We start from the raw sequence: 19662 nt of genomic DNA on the forward strand, positions 1-19662 counted from the left end.
AAGTGGTCAAATTGGAAAAGTACGCCAATACATGTATACAGTTTACAAAGGTTTTGTAACGTGGAATGTATGCTTGTCAGAAATTAAATATCTACATACATGATATTCGAGTACATTGCTGACCTATCCATTTCCCTCATCCTGTATGCTTTGTGAATAGTATCAAAATGTAGTACACAAATATGAAAGTTTGGTAACATTGCCTTTTCCTACCTAAACATGTTTATTCCATATTTCATGCTTTCTTTTGCACACTCTTGCACAGCTTTGGAGAACTGCACAACATGGTTCGTTTACCTACATTTAGTGCACCACCACAGTCGCAAAAAGGGGGCAGATTTACTAACCAAAGTTACTAAGATATGGTGCTGTTTTCGTCTCTCCGTACACCGTTACATTTTAGGCTGTCTTGGGCCAAAGAACATTCCCTCGCACTGTACTGCAAAGGTGTATGTGTTCCGTCAACCATAGGTTTTGTACTGGAAGGCAAATCTTCTAGTACAGCCGCTATTTTAATACTTTCCACAGTTTGTATGCGCACTGTGCAAGGCAAAACACAAGCCAAAGTTGGGAAAATATCGAGTTTTAAAAGTTGCTTCACTGTTCCTCATCCCTCAAGGAGGAGTACATTGTTGGAGCGGATCTCTGCCTACAAATGTTGATAGAAATTGATCTCCATCAAAACCCATGAGTGGTGGGATAGGAATGCTCATTACCACCCATGGTACGTCCTCTTTATGCAAAGTAGCCCAAAAAGTGCAGAGCAACCCATATCCTGATTTGGGTTGGAAAGCAAATCCCACCACAACGCTTTGCACTGGGTTTGAACTGCAAAAGTAACACAACCCAAATGTATGCATGAATTTCTTTTGGGACAATGTACACACACGTATACCTCGCTTCTCGTTTTGTGAATCATATGTGATGTGCACATGAGTACAGTCAAAATTATACCATTAAGAAACCACAAAAAAAAAATGTGAACAATACAACACACCAGTGAATTGAAAAGGGCCGAGTAAAAGCCCCTGTGAGTATAAAGCTACGATTTTTTTTAAATCAAAAGGTCTTGGCTAACTACAGACTTAAAAAGCAACAACAAAATAAATGAACTTTAGAGAGACCTGTTATGTATAGTTTATATACAAGAATATAATGTTTATCTGCGATATTTACAATATTGGTTAAAGCAATATTTTACAACTCCTTCAGTTAAACCACTGGATGGCATATAGCTGCAAATGAAAGCAAATGGCATAAAGCAAAGTAATGCATTCAGATCTGATAGAAGTGTGCTTTTTCTGTGTAAATTACACAGTGCGTGGTTATTGTAGTCTGTCTATAAAAGCGTTCTCGATAGTCTGGAAAGCATATAAGCATGTGTAAATGTTGCAGTCTCTCGTCTCGCACGCCAGGACACACAAACAAAGGTTATTCACAGCAGTGTACAACAGTTGGACATCACTCACAAGTCCAGACAGACATAACAAAAAAGAAAAAAAAGGGGGGAAAAGGTGAGATAACAGCCAGCTATATCCCATCAGTGCTTGGAAGACTTACCAATGCACCCGGCGAGGGACATATTGAAACAATTACCACAGTTTACTGCAGTAGTGTAAAAACAGCTGTGCCCCAAATGAGAACAATACCAACAAAACCCAAGGTCACATCTGCAGCTATTGCGTGGAATGCTAGCATGAAGCATGATGTCATGCTGTTCTCCCATTAAAGGATTCAGATTGCATCGCCATGTATTTACAAGATTGCCTCCACCCGCAAAGCCACTAAAAAAAAAAAACTACAAGGGAATTGTGCCTTTCATTCCTCTGCTTGTGCTGCTGAGGAGGGTTGGCTGCTCTGAAGGTGCAAAAAGGATGCTGCTGTTGGGTGTGCCAAGCTGACTAGCACTGGAGCTTTCGGATACTGCGGGAAATCCTCTTGAATTCCCTCTGGCCCTTCTGCCAGCGCTTGACCGAGGTGATGACCAGCTCCCCGCCCATCTTTTGTCCCATCACCAGGTAGGGCGCGTTGATGTCGTTCATCTCGTCGCAGGTGCACTGCAGTCCATCTTTGAGCCAGAGAACGGTCTTCTTTAGGTCCCGCTCTGTCACCCCATTCAGCTTGTAGATGGTCTTGCTCTTTGTTTCAGGGATGATCTTAGTGTCCCCGTTGATGTAGGCAATCTCCTTCACTTTGATCTTCAGAGCTAATGGAGGAGAAGGAAGCATGGAGAGAAAGCAAGAGGTTAAGAGACATTACTTGAGGTGCACACACAGAGGAACTGCTTGAGTTCTACATGGGCACTGCCACTGTAGAGCTTCTGAGGTGACTAAATGGGTAGTTGCATTCATTCTACAGTCATGATGGAGGGATGCTTTTAAAGGGACACGCACTTCCCTTTTGCTACATAGTCTAGTAAGGTAGGATTGTGAGTGGGCGTTTATCACTCAGAAATGACTGGTGTGCCATAACCAATGAAATCAGAGAGCCAAGCTGATCTACTTGCCTATTTTACCCACTGTCAACAATGAGGTAATTGCCTAGATGTGCACAGATACAAATGATTTCGCTGTTTTTGAGTACTCGCCCTCCTTCAATACAATACAATGCAATTGCATTTGCAAAGCGCACAGATACCTCTGAATAGCGTTGAAGATCACCCAAGGAAAGGAGCAGAAAGGGGACAGCAGTCTTAACTTGATTCGAAAAGAACAGGGTTTAACTACTTTCTAAACGCAACTTCAGACGTGATACTTCTAGGTTTAAAGGGGGGGCACTCCTCAACCATCATTATAAACTGCCCCTCCAAGTAATCTCTATTACTGCAGTATAGATATAGTTGCAGTGGGTAAAGAGACACAGGTACTCTACACAACATATAATGCAATCTCATTTTTCATCTCCCTTGTTTAGTGGCTCCTCCCTTGTCTGAGCAGGGGGAGCAGTCACTGTGATGTGTTTACCAATGGAAATCATGCCTGGATGCCACATCACTTCCTGGTTTGAAGTGCCACCGACTCAGTGCTTCAATTTGTCAAGACTCTGTATGCATCCATAGGAGCAGCAGAATGGGGTTGTCAATCTGCTCCAATAAACAAATGTTGTTGGTGAGGTGAAGGAAGGAGCCATAACCCACCCTTCCATTGATCCTGCTCATCCAACAGAATGGAGGGAGTTATGCAAGAGCATCTGCAGGACCTGGACTATTGCCCACAGCTATAACTAACAGCCCCATTAGAAGGAGTTGACAATCGCTCCAGTAACCATACAGGTCAGGATAAGTGCTCTAGAGTTAGAAGGGATAGCTGCTCGAGGACATCTCCCATAGACGAGTTAGGAGAGGATAGCCACCCCTTAGCTTACTATTCAGCCACTTGACAAAGTGGGCTAGAATAGCGACCTCCAGGGTCTACTTAGCTCAAGTGCACAGGGAGATGGTCACAACACAAGACTTAATCTTGCTCACTAGACATGCAATGTACAACCCTTATGGCTACAGACATAAATAGCACCTACACATTCCATGGCCATCTACAGAATACAGATCAATTTCCTAGAAAAAATGTGCGCTGCCCATCCAGAGGTAAGGTTAATGGTTCGCAGAATTCTACCCCATTCTGTTCTAAATAAATACTCTAACACTCAGGAAACCTGCAACCTATTGTAAACTCATACGGGCTGTATAATAATACACACTGCCACATGGCTTTCTTAGCCTAAATATGGGCAGATCTGTTACAGGTCTCGCCTATAATCTAATACCATTGTCGGTCCATGAAACCCACCCACTATACCCACGATCTGGACACACATCAAATAACTTTGCTGAAGATATCTGCAGCTCACTGCTGGTCCTTGAGGACTCTAACATAGTTCATCCCTGCAGGTCCTGGTTAGCTGCATACTATGATGCTCCTTAAATTCACTCATTACCATAATGCAGTCTATCCTGGACCTTCTCGCTTCGACAGATGACTGCTACTAGGAAATTTGTACAGTTATTTTGTATGTTGTAACGTCTGATGGTTGGACATTGAAGAATTTTGTACTGTATATAAAGTAAGCCTTTTCCCATTTTCCTCTTTTTAATCTACTTGTGTATTTAAAAAAAAAAATAAGAAACATTTTTTGTATTGTATTCAATGTATGTCATTTTTAATGTACTGGTGCATTATTGTGGACCTCCGTCGGAGTTCCATAACAAATAAAAATTTTATTGAATTGGGTCCATTAAACCTCAGAATGGACGACACCATGCGGTAACCTTCAATGTGAACCATAAAATACACGAAAACCATAAAGGGACCTGTGCACCTATCGCTCACGCCTCTTCATCCATCACTCCACTAAGCTCTGCATCCCATAACAAACACTGCACCTTGTTTGTCATCACACACAACATGAAACATTTCCAACATAGTCTCAAAAAAGCTTCTAACAACATATCCTACACAACATATCATGTTTCTAGTGTGGGCAAGCTCCTCAGGGCAACATACAATAGAATAATTAATAGGCATCCCCCTGCCTCTCATGGACTTTATGAACATGATGTTGCAAAGCTAGAAGGAAATAAGCTTTACTTAAGTGGTAGAGAAAAAAGATTTCCCTGTTTTGAAATCACAAAAAAATCAATCTGTACGGAGTACAGTAAAAACGAAAACACGGGATCAATATTCAATTCCTCTACTACCCTCAATGCTTCTGAAATAAGTGTCTTTACCAGCTGTGCTTTTACTCAAGTTCCCCTTTGTTTTATTATTGCTTTCAAAATTAGAAAACAGCCTTTCAGTGAGAATAAGGAAACTTCTGTTGGCTACATACATTCATTAATATCATATTGTGAGATGTATTTCGAGGAGCCAGGAGTACTCTTCTGCTAAACATGTGAATGCTTTCCTCATATACTGGGAGGCTTATTTACAAGCCCTGTGCACCTCTGGAAAGCCCCTTTTGGTGATATTCCGGTGGCGCACAGGGCTTAGTCCTATCTACGAGGCCTCATAAAGCTGCCCTGCGTAGCTTTTCCTGGCCTTGTAGAAATGGAGTGATGCAATGCAGTCCAAGCCGATGCGTTGCCTCATGCTGCGATGGGGAGGCGTGCCGTGGGTGCTCAGGTGGGTGTTCTCAAGCAACACCCATTGCATTTGATACATTCCCAGATTTACAACAAGCTGTAAACTTGGGAATGCTCTAAAAGCCTATGCTTCCCCGGGGGAGGTATAGGGGAGGCGCAACAAGGACAAATTATAGTATTTCTCTTCGTGTTTTCCTCTTTCTCTGTGTGCTGCATTCAGCAGCACACTTAGAAAGAGGACATCGTCCCTATGTGCTCTAATTTTAGAAATGTGAATGACCTTGCAATCTCCTCTGTAGTGTGTACACTCAGTAGAAACTTTATTGTTTGATTAATACAAATCATTACAATGGTGAACATGCGAACAATATAAAACATGTGTCATGAATAGTTATTAAAATATTTACATGTGAACCATTACAATGAAAATGAAAGGTAAAATTTCATCAGAGAAGCGTGTACAAATCCTAAAAACCTATTGATAAAAAAAGTTGCAAACCTTGGTTATCCATTCTAGTTTTTCCATCTCATCAAACCACGTGCAGATGTATGCTATTAACAATTAATAACTTTGATAATATAGTACAGAGTTTTATGGATAGGATCCTGGGGTTACAATCCATTTATGTAATGAGCCCCCTGCATACAATGTTTCAGGGGATTCCAAAGATGCACAGGAAGGACAATTCAACCCGTACGCCAGAGCCATTATCAGCTATTCTTGTGTAATACAAAGAACTATGCAAATCGGAAAAGAATACAACATGGGCGCAGGGCTTTGTCTTTTGATAGGCAACCGTTGGTGGCTTACAGGGTCTCGCAGTTTGTAAATTTTCTTGCTGTTCCTGTAACAAACTTGGTGAACCTGATGTTAACCTCATTGTTGCGGGGGCTATTCCCCCGCTGTGCTGGGGGGGAAGGGGGGCGCTCACAGCGACCGCATGCTCATGACGAGCTGAGCTCGTCATGAGCTACTGCGCTCCTGTGCTCATGACGAGCTCAGCTCGTCACAGGTGCATTGGCTCCCGTGGAACGCTCAGCACAGCAGGGGAATTCTCCCCGCACCTGAGCGTTCCACGGGCCATGACGAGCTGAGGTCATCGTGAGCACCGGAGCACCCTGGCTCATGACGAGCTCAGCTCATCATGAGCACCGAAAAGCTTAAGCTGTGGATTATCCGGGTTCATTGATGCAAAAATAGCCTGACAGCGTGTACGAATACCAAGTTTGTTCCATTCGCTCTTTAACAATTTCCTTCGGTCGTCATACTTATACTAACCGCCCCTCTAACGTGATCCCTTTTACCCCCACTCACATCCCCCCTATCCCTCTCCTCCCTGACATAACAACCCACACCCGCAACACGTCACCTGTACACACCACCGCTCGGAGTTTATCCACCCCCCCCTCCAATCCCCCCCACGACAGACGCCCCCCCCTCCCCAGCTCCCTCCCCACTCTCACCTGCGACACTCTCACACCTGACAAAACAACTCTCACCCACAACACGCCTCCATCTGATAACATCACCACTCGAAGCCTATCCACCCCCCCTCCCATACCCCCTACGGCGGACACCTTTCGCCCCCCCAGCCCCCTCCCCACTCCCACCCACGACACTCACACCCTCCCCACTCCCACCCACGACACTCACACCCTCCCAACAACACACACAGAACATACCACCTCTCCTACCTTAGCATCCCCCTCTCTCCCACCTCCCACTCTCAGCCCTCACTACCATCCGGTCTCCCCCACTGTCTTCGGCCTTCACTCACTCTTCCACTCACCGGCTCCCTCTCCCACTGGCGGCACTACCTATGCCTCCCACCCACCGCCATCACCGCCTGCTTCACTCACACCCCCCGCCAACAACGCCATTATATCCCCCCCTTCGATTCCCTGCCCGCTTTCCAGTTCACTACACAACCTCTCACCAATGGCTCCCACCACCTTCGCCATCCCCAATGCTCCCCCTGACCAGACTTTACCCACCCTCCAACAAGTCAAAGAGGATATTCTACAAATCAAAAAAGATGTCCGCGCAATCAAAGACCTGCTCTCTTCACAGCCCAGCCCTCCTCCCATCATCCCTCTACCCTACAAAGGACGCACCCGCCCTACATACCCTCGCCTCCAACGACATCCGCGCTGGCCGACTATCCCCGTTCGCAACAACTCCCACCGCCCCCGCCGTGTCCTCAACCCACTGTCGGACCGCGACCTATGCTCACTACTACGCTCTTATGGCTCGGGTCCGGTAAAACACATACCCAGCACACACATCCCCATACCCACAATTCTTACAAACCCTCTGAGGCTCCCAACACTCAACAACAGAGGTTCCGTCCCTAACAACCTCAGAAAAGTTCCCCTCACTCTAGAAAGCTCAACCACCCCTCTCTCTCCCAAACTCAAATGCATCCTACTCAATTGCAGATCGGCCCAGAGACACTCCTCCGACATCGCAGAACTCGTCTCAGCTAGGGATCTGGACCTAGCCATTCTAACAGAAACTTGGCTCACTGAAGCCTCTACCCCGATTATGGACATACTAGTCCCCCCCAACTATCACATCATTAGGTTAGACAGGTCTTCAGACAAGACGGGCGGGGGAATTGCATGCATTTTTAAAAGCAACCTCTCCGTTACTAAAGTCACCTCCCCCTCCCTCTCCTCCTGTGAACTCCTCTGCCTCGACATTACCAGCGAGGTCAAACAAGTTTGTGCTCTACATCTCATCTATCACCCGCCTGGTGACAATCTCATATTCACCCAACAACTCATGGACATGATCACTTCCAATGCCGGTCGGCAGACCACCCAAGTCTACCTGGGTGACTTCAATCTCCACTGGAACGACCAGAAAGACACAGTGGTAAATAGTCTCAAAACTTTCCTTAATGCACTTGACCTCACCCAAATATGTGATAGACCAACACACGACAAAGGCGCGATACTTGATCTCATCATTGCCAAAGAGAATTCTACACAACTGGAGACTATTCTACCCTGCGACTGGTCAGATCACCACATTATCACCTTCTTTATCAATGAAAAAGTTAAACCTAACCCGACTCAACCAATCAAATCCAAAACATGGAAAAGGGACATGAAGAATCTCAACGCCTCTACTCTGCCTCCCCACATCGGCAATCTCCTCCTTCCCCCTTCAGGTGCCTCGGATGTTCAATCACTGACTGACCACTACCTTGAATCTATGAATACATTAGTCAATGAAGTCGCCCCACTGCAACTGAAGAGAGTCTCCACCAAAACTTCTAACCCCTGGTATGACGACAGACTCAATGACGACAGGCGTTCGATGCGAATGGCAGAGCGCACCTGGAGAGCGCACCCCTCAGCACTGCACCTCAAAAGGCTCAAAAACAAGAGAAATGCCTACTTCAGGAAAATAAAGCGAACAAAATTGGACTTCTTCAGCCGCCAATTGGACCAAGCAAAAAACAGGCCAAGAAAACTCTTCGAACTAATCAAAACCCAAACAAAGGCACAACCCCTACAATCAAGTAGCACAACAAGCGACACCCCACACTGTGAAGACTTCTCTGCTTTCTTTAAGCTAAAGACTGACAACATAAGAAATGACCTCATCATGGATGTAAGCCGATTCCCCAACCACACAAGAATGGCTAACACTCAACCTAAAAACATGGCTTCCTGGCAGTACTTCGATACCTACTCGGAAGAAACAATACACAAACTGCTCTGCACCTTGAAGCCCTCTAACCACCACACAGACCCTCTACCTGCTAATGCTGTAAAAGACTTCATCCCCTTGCTCCTCCCTCTCTGGACCAAAATCATCAACTGCTCCCTGCAACAAGGCCTCATTCCGGACTCCCTCAAGGTGGGGCAAGTCACACCTATTCTCAAGAAACCTACAGCTGATCCGACTGACCTAAACAATTACCGACCCATCACCAATATCCCCACCCTGGCCAAACTGCTGGAGAAATGTGTCCAACTCCAACTAACAAGACACATTGACCAATTTGACCTCCTCAATTCTCATCAATCAGGATTCCGAGCGAAACATAGCACGGAAACAGCTATGACACACATAATTGATGACGCCCTCCAAATTCTTGATCGCAATGAGTCCTGTCTCCTCATCCTTCTTGACCTCTCGTCAGCATTTGACACGGTCAAACATGAGAACCTGCTGGAGCTGCTAAGCACTAGAATGGGTCTATCGGGAACGGTTCTCAAATGGTTTTCGTCCTTCCTACACAACCGGTCTCAGAAGTTCAAGATCGATAATGTGCTATCTTCACCTGTGCCTGCAGATCTAGGTGTTCCACAAGGATCCTCCCTCTCCCCCACTTTGTTCAACCTCGTCATGGAACCGCTCGCCACCTTGCTCCAAGCTTCTAATGTCCAATTCCATATGTACGCCGACGACACACAACTGTACCTAAAGCTTCAATCTCCGGAAGATATCAAACATCTGAATTCCACGCTTATTAACACTCAATCTTGGCTAGCCGATAATCACCTCAAACTAAATGCTCTGAAAACTGAGTTCCTTCTCATCTCACCCCCGGCGAAAATTTCCACCACCCAAACATGGCTCAACAACCTAACAGCACTCAATGTCCAACCCACCATCGTGGACTCAGCGAAATCCCTAGGCATCACATTGGACGCCAAGCTCAACATGCAGCAACACATCAGCAAAGCCACAAAAGCAGCTAATTTCCAAATCAACACACTGAGGAAAATCAAACCCTTCCTCCCGACTGAAGACTTCCAAACTGCTGTACAAGCGTTAGTCATCCCTCGAATCGACTACGGAATTGTGACCCTCAGCGGACTCCCGCTAGCCACAACAGCACCCTTAAGAGCCTCCCTGAACGCTGCCGCAAGACTCATTACTGGCTCAAGAAAACATTCGCATATTTCCCCAGATTTAAAGTCCCTAAAATGGCTGCCTTTTGAAGCCAGAATACAACTAAAAATTGCAGTTATGACACACGCGGCCGTGCACCACAATGCACCCAACTACCTCGCTCAAAAATTGTCCATATCAGGAGGTTCGAGATCCAATAGAAGCTCAAAAAATCTACTCCTGAAACCCCGTAGATTCAGGAAAGAGAAAACCTACAAGCGCTCCTTCTCAGGAATGGCACCCAGGATCTGGAATGCGTTCCCGCCTGAAACTAGGCGTATCTCCTCCGCTGCACTCTTCAAGAAAGAGGTGAAAACCATCCTTCTGGCCAAGATCTCCTGAACCTTATAGGTGGTGGATCAGAGACTCTACATTGCCTTGTATCAATGCTCACCTTGTCCTTTGGCACTATACCTCTACTTGATGGTGACACTACTACGCTACTTTCTTCCTACCGACCAATATATGAGACACATTGGGTCACTGATTCACCCTCCCGATGCCCTCACTCAGTGCGCTCTCTATACGAAAACACTGGTATAAGCCTGCCACACACCCAAGGGGTACCTGAACACCTCTGTAATTGGGATCAATGACTTGTGCTGTTTTATTACCTGTTCACCTGACTGTATATTGATATGTTTTATGTATTTTATTATTATCCTTTCATGTTAGTGACTACTACATTGCTCCCATTACCTCTGTTCATTCCCACTGCCCTTACCCTGTCATTGTGAAGCGCTCTGATATCTGTAAGGATCTTGTTCGCGCTATATAAAACTTTGAATAAAATAAAAAATAAATAAATGAGCTGCAGGACAAAGGCATACCACGTGGTCGATTGTTTCTGTACTGCTCCCACAACCTCTGCACGTTATATTTGGATTTGCACTTCGCCATCTCGGCAAGTGATACAGAAATGGCCATTCACCCATTCTGAGGGCAAAAAATCTTTTTTTCCACAGCATTGAGTAAGTACATGACAGATGTGGACCCATTATCCCTGGCTTGAATCCTGATACAACTGTCCAGGCGTGCTTACGTTGAACCAGTTGGGCTCTGTCCGAGTGGAAGGACCAGAGACAGACGTTTCTTTTGATATGGGATTTAAGTACAGGCTGCGATGGATTAGAAGACCAGATTTCTTTTATATCAAGGAGTTGTAAGGAATCCTGCAAGTAACGCCGGTGTGAGCTGCCGATTTGACCAGCTGAAATTTCCAGCCACAAAACGGCCTCCAGGCTTCCCTCTCTGTAGCTGCGCAGCTTGTCACACAACCTGATGTAGTGTGTATATGTAAGCCGTCTCGTCGTCAAAATGTTGTCACCCTATCTACGGATTTTCTCCCATAGGTAGTTATACTTTTGAACAGGCAGCCACAAAACTGGACCAAATATTCAAAAATAGGGTCGCACTAGAAACGAATGCAAAGCAAACACACCCTCACCTTTTCTGCTGTTATACCTACTCATGTGCACCCCAGCAGTCACTTGCACTCCTTTGAGAAACGGCCAACTATAGATGCCTTTTGAAGACATGTTATGCTATGTTTATTTGTAAAGCTCTCTACCACCTCGTGGGTATTCTGGCACTGAAGTAGGAGCCATTCTAGCCTAACCTAGTGCTGGTGAGTGTGTCCATTCAAGAGACAGAAGTTCAGCAGAACTCAGGAACGGAGGAAGTGGTTTTGATCTGTAGCAGAAGATTGTTCCAGGCTTTCGGAGCAAGGTAAGAGAAGGCCTGACCACCGATTCTGGTTGTGTATATGCCTGGGATATGAGCAAGTAGGAGTCCAGCCCATTGGAGATGTCTGGGTGGGTGTGAAGTGAGATCCAGTACTTGTAGTAGGCTGCGCCGTTGTGACTGTGCCATCAGACATGATAGTTTAAATTTTGTTGTCTGTATTTGTGCGGCTGGATCAAATAGAGCTCATTCTTATTACTGGACAGAAAATGATTCCGCTCGGCAGTTTTGGGTAATTCACTCAATAGGTAAATCATCCTGCCCCTAGGGTGGGGCTCTTGGCCCTAAGCGAAAATATCTGCCTGCTAATTTTTTTCAGGTATTCGAAACATTCATTTGCTTTTCCCTAAGTTGTGTGCATCTGACTCACAGCTGACAGGCTAGGACTGGAGATCCTGGGGCAGTTTTCAGCACAACGTAGAAGGGTAGCAGAGCAGAATCACAGATTCCAAATATTGTCAGAATTGGACACCCATACACATTGATCATCTCTTAGACCTTCCCATAGTCCCTCAAGGAAATACACAAGTTCTCAACTTTCTATTCGACCTGCAGTAAATCTCAGTTGGTGCTTCCACAACCACTTTTTAGGTCTGGCTCAACAGCGCATCTGATTGCATGAACTGTTGGTACTGAATATTTAAAATACGCATAGAGTGGCCTGGAGTTGTATCTCTCTTTCACCTTATGCTATTGGCTGTTTGGTTTATCATTCCACCATATATGGTGTATTTGCATTGCAATGCACGAGGGACTATTTTCTCATATTAAATATTTTTTGTCAAATGTGGACTGCATCCAGAAAGCAATCAGCTTGTATTGAATTTTCACTAAAGCAGGCTTTAATATTTAGTCAGGACTCAAAATGTAAACTAGACCTACGGGACTGCCACTGTGAGTTTCAAACGCGGCTCTCGCTTGCATTCCCTCTATGGTACCAGTGCTAATAGATATTAGTATTGTCCTACTTCCCTTAACTCTCAATTATGCAACTCCACTGGATGTGTCTGTTATTACAATCTCATTGTTAAATCTCGCTGAAGTGCTGGTAATCTATTTTTATTCTTAACTTTTCTTTGTTTACTTCACCACAACTGATGTCAGGTCGATTGGCCATTCGACCTGCCATCAGTTGTGGTGAAGTAAACAAAGGAAAGTCAAGAATAAAAATGGATTACCAGAACTTAAGCGAAAAGTATGTGTACCTTCTTCCTGCTCCTACCATGGTGGTGTGCAGGAGTGAACTGTGTCCGTCCTCCAACAATCCTCTGGCGTGTGTGCAGGGCCTGGTGACTGAGTGAGCAGGATAGGTAATGGTTCTGAAACCAGCTCTATGTATATAATACACCCTCGAAATACAGTGAAAAGGTAAAAACACTGGGATGGCTGAAGCGTGCTTCTTTTACTAGCGCTCCCCTGAGCAGAGAGTGCTTGAGGTTGTGTGGCTTACTCAAGTGGTCTGTGGGGGTAACGCGTCAGCTTTCTTGCACCAGAGCTCCACTGATGCACAGACCTGATAGTCACTCTCAGATGCAACAATTGATCAGAGACTCTGGCAGCATCAGTCCATGAAAAGCTGCTTGTTTAGAAGGGTTCAGTGGTCATGACAGTAAAGAAAGAAGCACGCTCCTGCCGTATATTTGCCTTAGGAAACGCACTAAAGGGGTCCTGAGACTCCAAACAACTCATAGGCAAACCAATACCTAAAGGGTGGCATGACCTAGTGTGTGTGGGGGGTGATGGGGGTCTGGGATGGGCGTACAGATCTCATGTTACATTCTTGAGTGTGTTGTTACATCCTTGAGTGTGTTTTACATTACTAAAGGCGACGTGTTTGCTAGATCTAAATTTCGGTTGGGATGAGTAAAGAAAGGCTTCGACTTGGGAGACATCTTACAATCCAAAATGTTAACTCCCAGAGACGCATCTTTTAACTATGTGTATGATAACACAGCACCGGAGATGATGTCATATCCTGTTGTCCCAAGTCCTCTGAAGCCTTGTTTTTCATAAGGCCAATTCGACTATAGAAAGAGGCCTCATGCCCATTGGTGGAGCACAGGATGACATTAATATTTTCTTGGTCCAAACCAAAGCATGTATGAAAAAACACACAAAATAAAGAAAGACTGGACCCAGCGACATAAATAATGTTGTCAGGATATATAAGCACCCAAAAAAGGTATTTGAATGTTCCACTTCCACGGGTCTAGAATTCAGCGTTGCCGAATAGGTAATATTAATGATAAAAAAAACAGCGCCGCGGTATAGACGATGCATTTTTATGAATTAAAACAAAAGAGAGGAAGTTTAGCTTTTTGTGTCTTATAGTTAAACTCTCCACCCTCTCGCCAAGACTAGCGTGCTTGTTTATTTATGTTTGCCCTCTTCGCAAGTACGCAAATGCGATACAGTGTTTATCGTATTGTCGTTTGGCCAACCTTTCCAAGTTCCCTAAAAGCCCTGCTAAATTCACTAACCGTCTTAAAAACGCACGTTTGGCACTGCCGAAATGTATCAAGCTGTTCTTGGCACTCGGTACCAGCCACTGCGGTCGAGGCGGGCCGAGCTTTAAAAAGATGGCACTAGACACGGGCCAGAGAAAGACTATCCAGGCGTTTGCACCCACTAAAGAAGGCACTTGTCAACAGCTGCAAAAGATTTACCCCCTGCCGAGATGCCTTTTAGCATGTTCTCCTGAGCACCGCACTCTGCTAATACCGCACTCATTATCTCCTAATCCCTGGCAGGCCTCTTGTCTTCGCCTCCTCTATGCACTCGGAAGCTACAGTTCCAGCCAATCGGATCCCCCGCACAGTGTGTGTGCACCTCAGCGCATCCTTGCATTCAGGCTTAGAGGGTGGTCGGTGGCGGCTTTCTACAACCATCTCAAATACTTACTACTGGGAGTATACATTGCTAAATGTGCAACATAATAAATTCGCATTTCACTCATATTTGCACGTTAAGAAGAGGAGTGCTCTTTCAGACTTCATATTATTTGAAACTTTGCCTCCCAAATATTGATCTGTTCCTTCCTAAACTCCACGCCTCAGGCGACCCCTGGTTATGCTAGCTTTTTTTCTCTTTTTTAACCCCCTTTCCAAGATGGCTGACTGCCAGAGAAACAAGTCCGGGGCAGATTTACAAGCCCTTTGCGCCACTTTTGCGTCACTTCACATGTTAAAAATGACTCAAAAGTGGCGCTAGGGCCTTGTAAATCTACCCCCATGTCTATTAGTGAGCGCAATAAATGCCCACCGAACAGCAGCTGTATATTTTATCAGCTGAACCCACACTGTGTTACTCCATCCCTGGCCCACACCACAGTGCTCTCCTCACCTGGTTGGGTACACGTCAACACCCGATTACAGTCTGACCTCTAGCCCCTTCTGACGCCAAACTTCCTCTGTTGCTGACCCCACTGTTTTAGAACCACACTGCCCCCTACCTGCTGTTGCATCCACAACACTCTCTCCCTCAGGGTGAGCACCCTCTCTGTTGTTGGGCCAAAACTGCCCCCCTCACCTGCTGCCCTGGAACCACTGTGGTCTACTCCAGAGCTGGACACATGACATGGTTGATGTTTATGAACGAGAAACATCCGCGAGCCATGTTTGGTTTGAACGTGCAGAGGGAATATGCATTGATACCAGAATGGTGAGGTGAAATGTCAACGAACGCCGCCACTCACCAAAGTCGTTCTTGCACAGGTTCTCCACGATGTCATTGTCGTCCTCGTTCCTGTTTTTGCAGGCCTCGCACACCTTCAGAGCTGGGGGTAAAGAAAACGGCTCATTATGGACAGGCAACAGGTTTACTCGAAGATCTCTATTATTGTATGAAATTGCATTTTCCATTCTCCTTTCCATCTACCCATCCACTCATTTGTAGCACAAAAGGCCAAACGAAGGTCGCCAATCACTTGCCCTGGTAGGAAATGTGTGTTGTGTGGGGTTACTGACGCATTCAATTGCCAGTTAAATATTTTTGACCACTTGACATTTGACAAGCATGAAAATGAGCTCTCACGGGGACATAGACATAGCGTCGAGTTAAAGCAGCGTGCGGCCGCGTGATTCCCGGAAAAGGAAGCTATGTGTTTTTTATATTTTTGGGGACATTGGAGCCAATTAGAACAACGCCTACCGTCACGTGACACCGCAGGAACAGCGCAGCTGTGGTTCTAGTGTGATTAAAAGTAGGTGGGACAAGCGCCGTGAGGGGGAGCCTAAAGTGGTCCTCCGTGGGTGCCTCTAAGTATCCCCTCACTGGGGAGGGATGCATAACTATTTCTGATATATGACGACTTGTTTTCTTCTGAATTTATGTCTCGTCAGTGCATTGTAATAGAAAGGTATTTTGAGCGTTAAATTCTAGTTATATAAAACTAGACGCGTCTGTTAAATTATTTTAAAGAGATGTATGTACGCCTTTCCCCAAAGTGAAGACTTTCACTTCGACTAAGTATCTACACTCCTCTCCCCCTCCGCCATGTCTACAGCAGAGTCCGTACCACACAGCTGAATTCTAATTTTCATAACACTGTCACACATTGATACAAAATGTGATCACATTTGTACTAGCCTCCCAGGTTTAGTGCCTTGCGTATATCACACCTTCCAACGTTTTGCATTTAGATGGGGGCGGGGAGCGTCAGAAACAGATTCGTTTGACACTTAATTGGTGGTTTCTAAAATAACCATATCATCATCAGTAGGGTAGCGAGAACACCAATGTCCCTAATTCGAGCAAGATAAATAGCATAATATAAGGGAGGCATAGGTGGGGCGTGCTGGGTCTTTCGTATTCCTGGGCCTTGGTGCTACTGCACCTGCTGCCCCACTGCACCAATGTAGCTAACAGTAGTAGGTGGGAGTGACTGCCAGATACCACACTAACCGTATGAAGGGTATCGGGAATGGACCAATCACTGAAAAGAAAGAAAAATCTACGGAAGGCAAAGCATCATTGAGGGAAACGGTGTGCGTGAGAGAGGGAGCGAGCATTGTATTAATGGGCAAATGACGTACAAAAAGTGGGGTTGTTGTAGGGGGAGGTGGAAACCTTCGTGCCAAAATAAGCAAAACATGCTGTTCCCTCATAAAGTGTTGGATTCTGCGTTTCAACATCCACAGTTCTTGCATATAGCACCTGATTTCTGTGACCTCCTGTTTTCGCTCTGGGTCTTTAAATCCAGAAACACCCAAGAAAAATCTAGACAGGCAAAGTCAGCATGGCTCCTTTATGGGTGTGGGTGTTCGTGTACTTTTTGCATTTCAAATGCAAGACATGCTTTTCAGACAAACCAGTATGTTGTGACAACCCTTATATTCCCTGGCACCAGTAGGTATGCAGTAATTCAGAGAATGTTGCTTTTTATTGTGCTGCTAGCTTGCATGCAGTAGTAAAGCGCACACATGTGAACATTTAGGAGCGCCCAGGAGAGACGATCTACCCCAGTACAATGTGCACTTCTCGAGGGGACAGAAATGAAGAAATGCCTGTCCTCTCAAGCATATGACAGTCCCCTGCATGCATGCCTATACGCCGCAGAGCACACGCCGCGTCAGTGGCGCTTACCTTCCCGGGTGGGCGGCAGGTCCAGGTCGGTGGCAGCCGGCGGGATGCAGAGGTCGTTGTCCTCGGGAAAGCGGCCGCACTCCAGCATCTCGGGCCAGGGGAAGCCGAAGGCGGACATGACAGGCGCGCAGCTGTCCTTCACCTGCTCGCAGAGCGAGCGGCACGGCTGGATGGTCTCGTCCAGGTCGTCGATGCAGACGGGCGCGAAGAGCGAGCACAGGAACTTCTTGGTGTCCGGGTGGCACTGCTTCTGCACCAGCGGGATCCAGGAGGAGGCCTGCTGCAGCACCTCCTTCAGCGTCTCGTGCCCCAGCAGGTTGGGCAGGCGCATGTTGGGGTACTCGATGTCGTGGCACAGCAGCAGGCTGGCCGGGATGGGCTTGCAGTTGCTCCTCTTGTACGAGAACTCGGGCTGTCCGAAGGGGAAGAGCCCGGTGACCGGGTCCATGCAATGCGCTGCCGTGAAGAGCAGGCAGAGGGCGAGGTAACCCCAGGTCATGTTTCAGCAATGGGACTGCAGGCTGCGGGGAGAAAGGCTGCTGGGGGTGCCTTGGGCTCGCCTGCGCGAGTGAGGTGCTGGACGAGTACTTATGGTGAGGGTGGGAGAGCTCCTCCTCCCCCTACCTCTGCCTTGCCTATCTCAATTCACCTGGCTGTCCGCTTCCTCTGTTAGCCTCCCTCGGCTCCTCTACCTAGTGCACTTTAATCTTTGTCTTAACTTCTCTGGCTCTTAACCCACCTCTCGGGTCGTCCTAGCCTATCCCTGACTCTCCCAGGAGTTTCTCCTTGCCTACCCCAGCCCTTTGCTCATAAATCTTAGCTTTTCCTGGCTCCCCTCACCTCTGTCTCCTTCCTTCCGTAGCCCTTCTCACAGCCACTTTGTCTCCCCTAGCACAGTATACCTCTGCAAGCCTTCACAGTCTCTTTGAACCCACTGCCGGTACTAGCTTAGTCGAATTTCAGAATTTCTGGCAGCTTTCTCTGCGTCTCAGCAGTCACTGCGGGTGCAACCTCCGAGCGCCCAGCAAGAGGGACCGATCTGAGCGTGGTCTGGGCAAACAAGAGTTTTCCCCTGATTTTTTATGGAAATAGAGGCGCGTGGGAGGGGCCTCCAGACAATAACCTGAAAAGGATTGGCCGATGCTTTTTTGGCCAGGCTTCCCTCTGGGAATTCACTTTTTTGGCAGGAAAGCCACGAAAGAGATGTTACTGTGCATGTTGAAAAAGCCCTCTCTGAACAAAGAGCTGCCCGGCTCTCAGTCGCATTGTTGCCGGGCAAGGAAGGACTACATACAGACACCGTTGAATTTACATAATTTGTTTTTAAAGTTATATGCTTCTTTTTTATTTTCAAGAATTACTTTTATTCTTGAAGCAAAGCTCTGCAATTTACTAGCTCAAATAAAACTCGTGGACACACGCATGCCAACGCTCCCTGTTTAGGAGAAAAAGTCCTATTTCAGTCAGTTTGATTGGTAGCTCACTTACCGTGGTGTTTTGTTCTGTTTGACGTATATGTCTTCCTGTAACGCCAGTCAACGGGAATGTATTGTCTTGGGTAGGTCACAAATATTGGCTAGATTTTAACTCGTTACACTATTCCCACATTGGAAACGCCGTCCAGTGAAGTCTGACGTGTTTCAAGAAGTGACTGGCTGCAGTCCCACCCCTCACCCCAGCAGCTTGGCGCGCGATGGGGTCTGGTGCCGTGGTGCCTGCGCCCCTTTTGCAGCCTGTTCATCTCCCAGCTGTCCCCACATCTACTTTCCATGATGGGAAGTCTTAACTGCGATATCAGTTCAACCCAAAGCTGCCTCCAGAGCAACAAGTCATTTGTTTCCAGCCATGCACGTGTTGTTGTTGTTCAGTCGTCTTTACCGCCCATGGTTTCACCCTCGATTTGAATTGCATTTTATTGCCTGTTGGTACAACATTTGCATGTTAAAATGGACATTCTGGTATCTGCCTCATCTATCATCTGGATATTTTTGTCCTAGAGGTTGGCTTCGCACACCCACCTTGTTTCTTTCTCTCCCTGTCGCTCCTAAATATGTGTAGCACTCAGTATTTCCACAACACAACAATATAACAGCAAATTGGTATTTGCAGGGGTCAACACCAGTGAGTGAGTTCAGGGGAGCCATTAGAGGGGTGACGAATGAGCCATGCAGTGGCTCCAGGGTCGCTCTCAGCTGGCAGAATAGTGTGACCTAGGCATGATGCTGGCAGAGAAGAAAGGGAAATTGTAATTACATTTATATAGCATACAGCTTGTGTACACATTAAGGACTTTGCTGGATTTCACCGGTGGATCCAGATGAGGTGTTGAGCTGACTGTGGAATATTA

General features: G+C 46.3%; 1 protein-coding gene across 1 annotated transcript; it reads right to left on the bottom strand.

Annotated features, from left to right (window-relative positions):
- Positions 1-1125: 1125 nt before the first annotated feature.
- Positions 1126-18371, bottom strand: SFRP2 (secreted frizzled related protein 2). Its single transcript, XM_086962325.1, has 3 exons — positions 17316-18371; positions 15427-15507; positions 1126-2206 (listed from the first exon to the last, which is right to left on the bottom strand). The coding sequence occupies exons 1-3, from the start codon at positions 17812-17814 to the stop codon at positions 1902-1904; spliced, it is 885 nt and encodes a 294-aa protein (XP_086818451.1). The 5' UTR covers positions 17815-18371; the 3' UTR covers positions 1126-1901.
- Between the last annotated feature and the right edge of the window lie 1291 nt (positions 18372-19662).

The sequence above is a fragment of the Lissotriton vulgaris genome, chromosome 3_1 (genome assembly GCF_964263255.1).
Source record: "Lissotriton vulgaris chromosome 3_1, aLisVul1.2, whole genome shotgun sequence".
Taxonomy (NCBI): domain Eukaryota; kingdom Metazoa; phylum Chordata; class Amphibia; order Caudata; family Salamandridae; genus Lissotriton; species Lissotriton vulgaris.

Excerpts from the sequence above, each read along its gene's own strand:
- SFRP2 (XM_086962325.1), bottom strand. The coding sequence starts at position 17,814 with ATGACCTGGGGTTACCTCGCCCTCTGCCTGCTCTTCACGGCAGCGCAT. Across the intron at positions 15,508-17,315 it reads CCTGCCGCCCACCCGGGAAG|CTCTGAAGGTGTGCGAGGCC; the intron begins GTAAGCGCCACT and ends CTTTACCCCCAG. Across the intron at positions 2,207-15,426 it reads CCTGTGCAAGAACGACTTTG|CTCTGAAGATCAAAGTGAAG; the intron begins GTGAGTGGCGGC and ends CTCCTCCATTAG.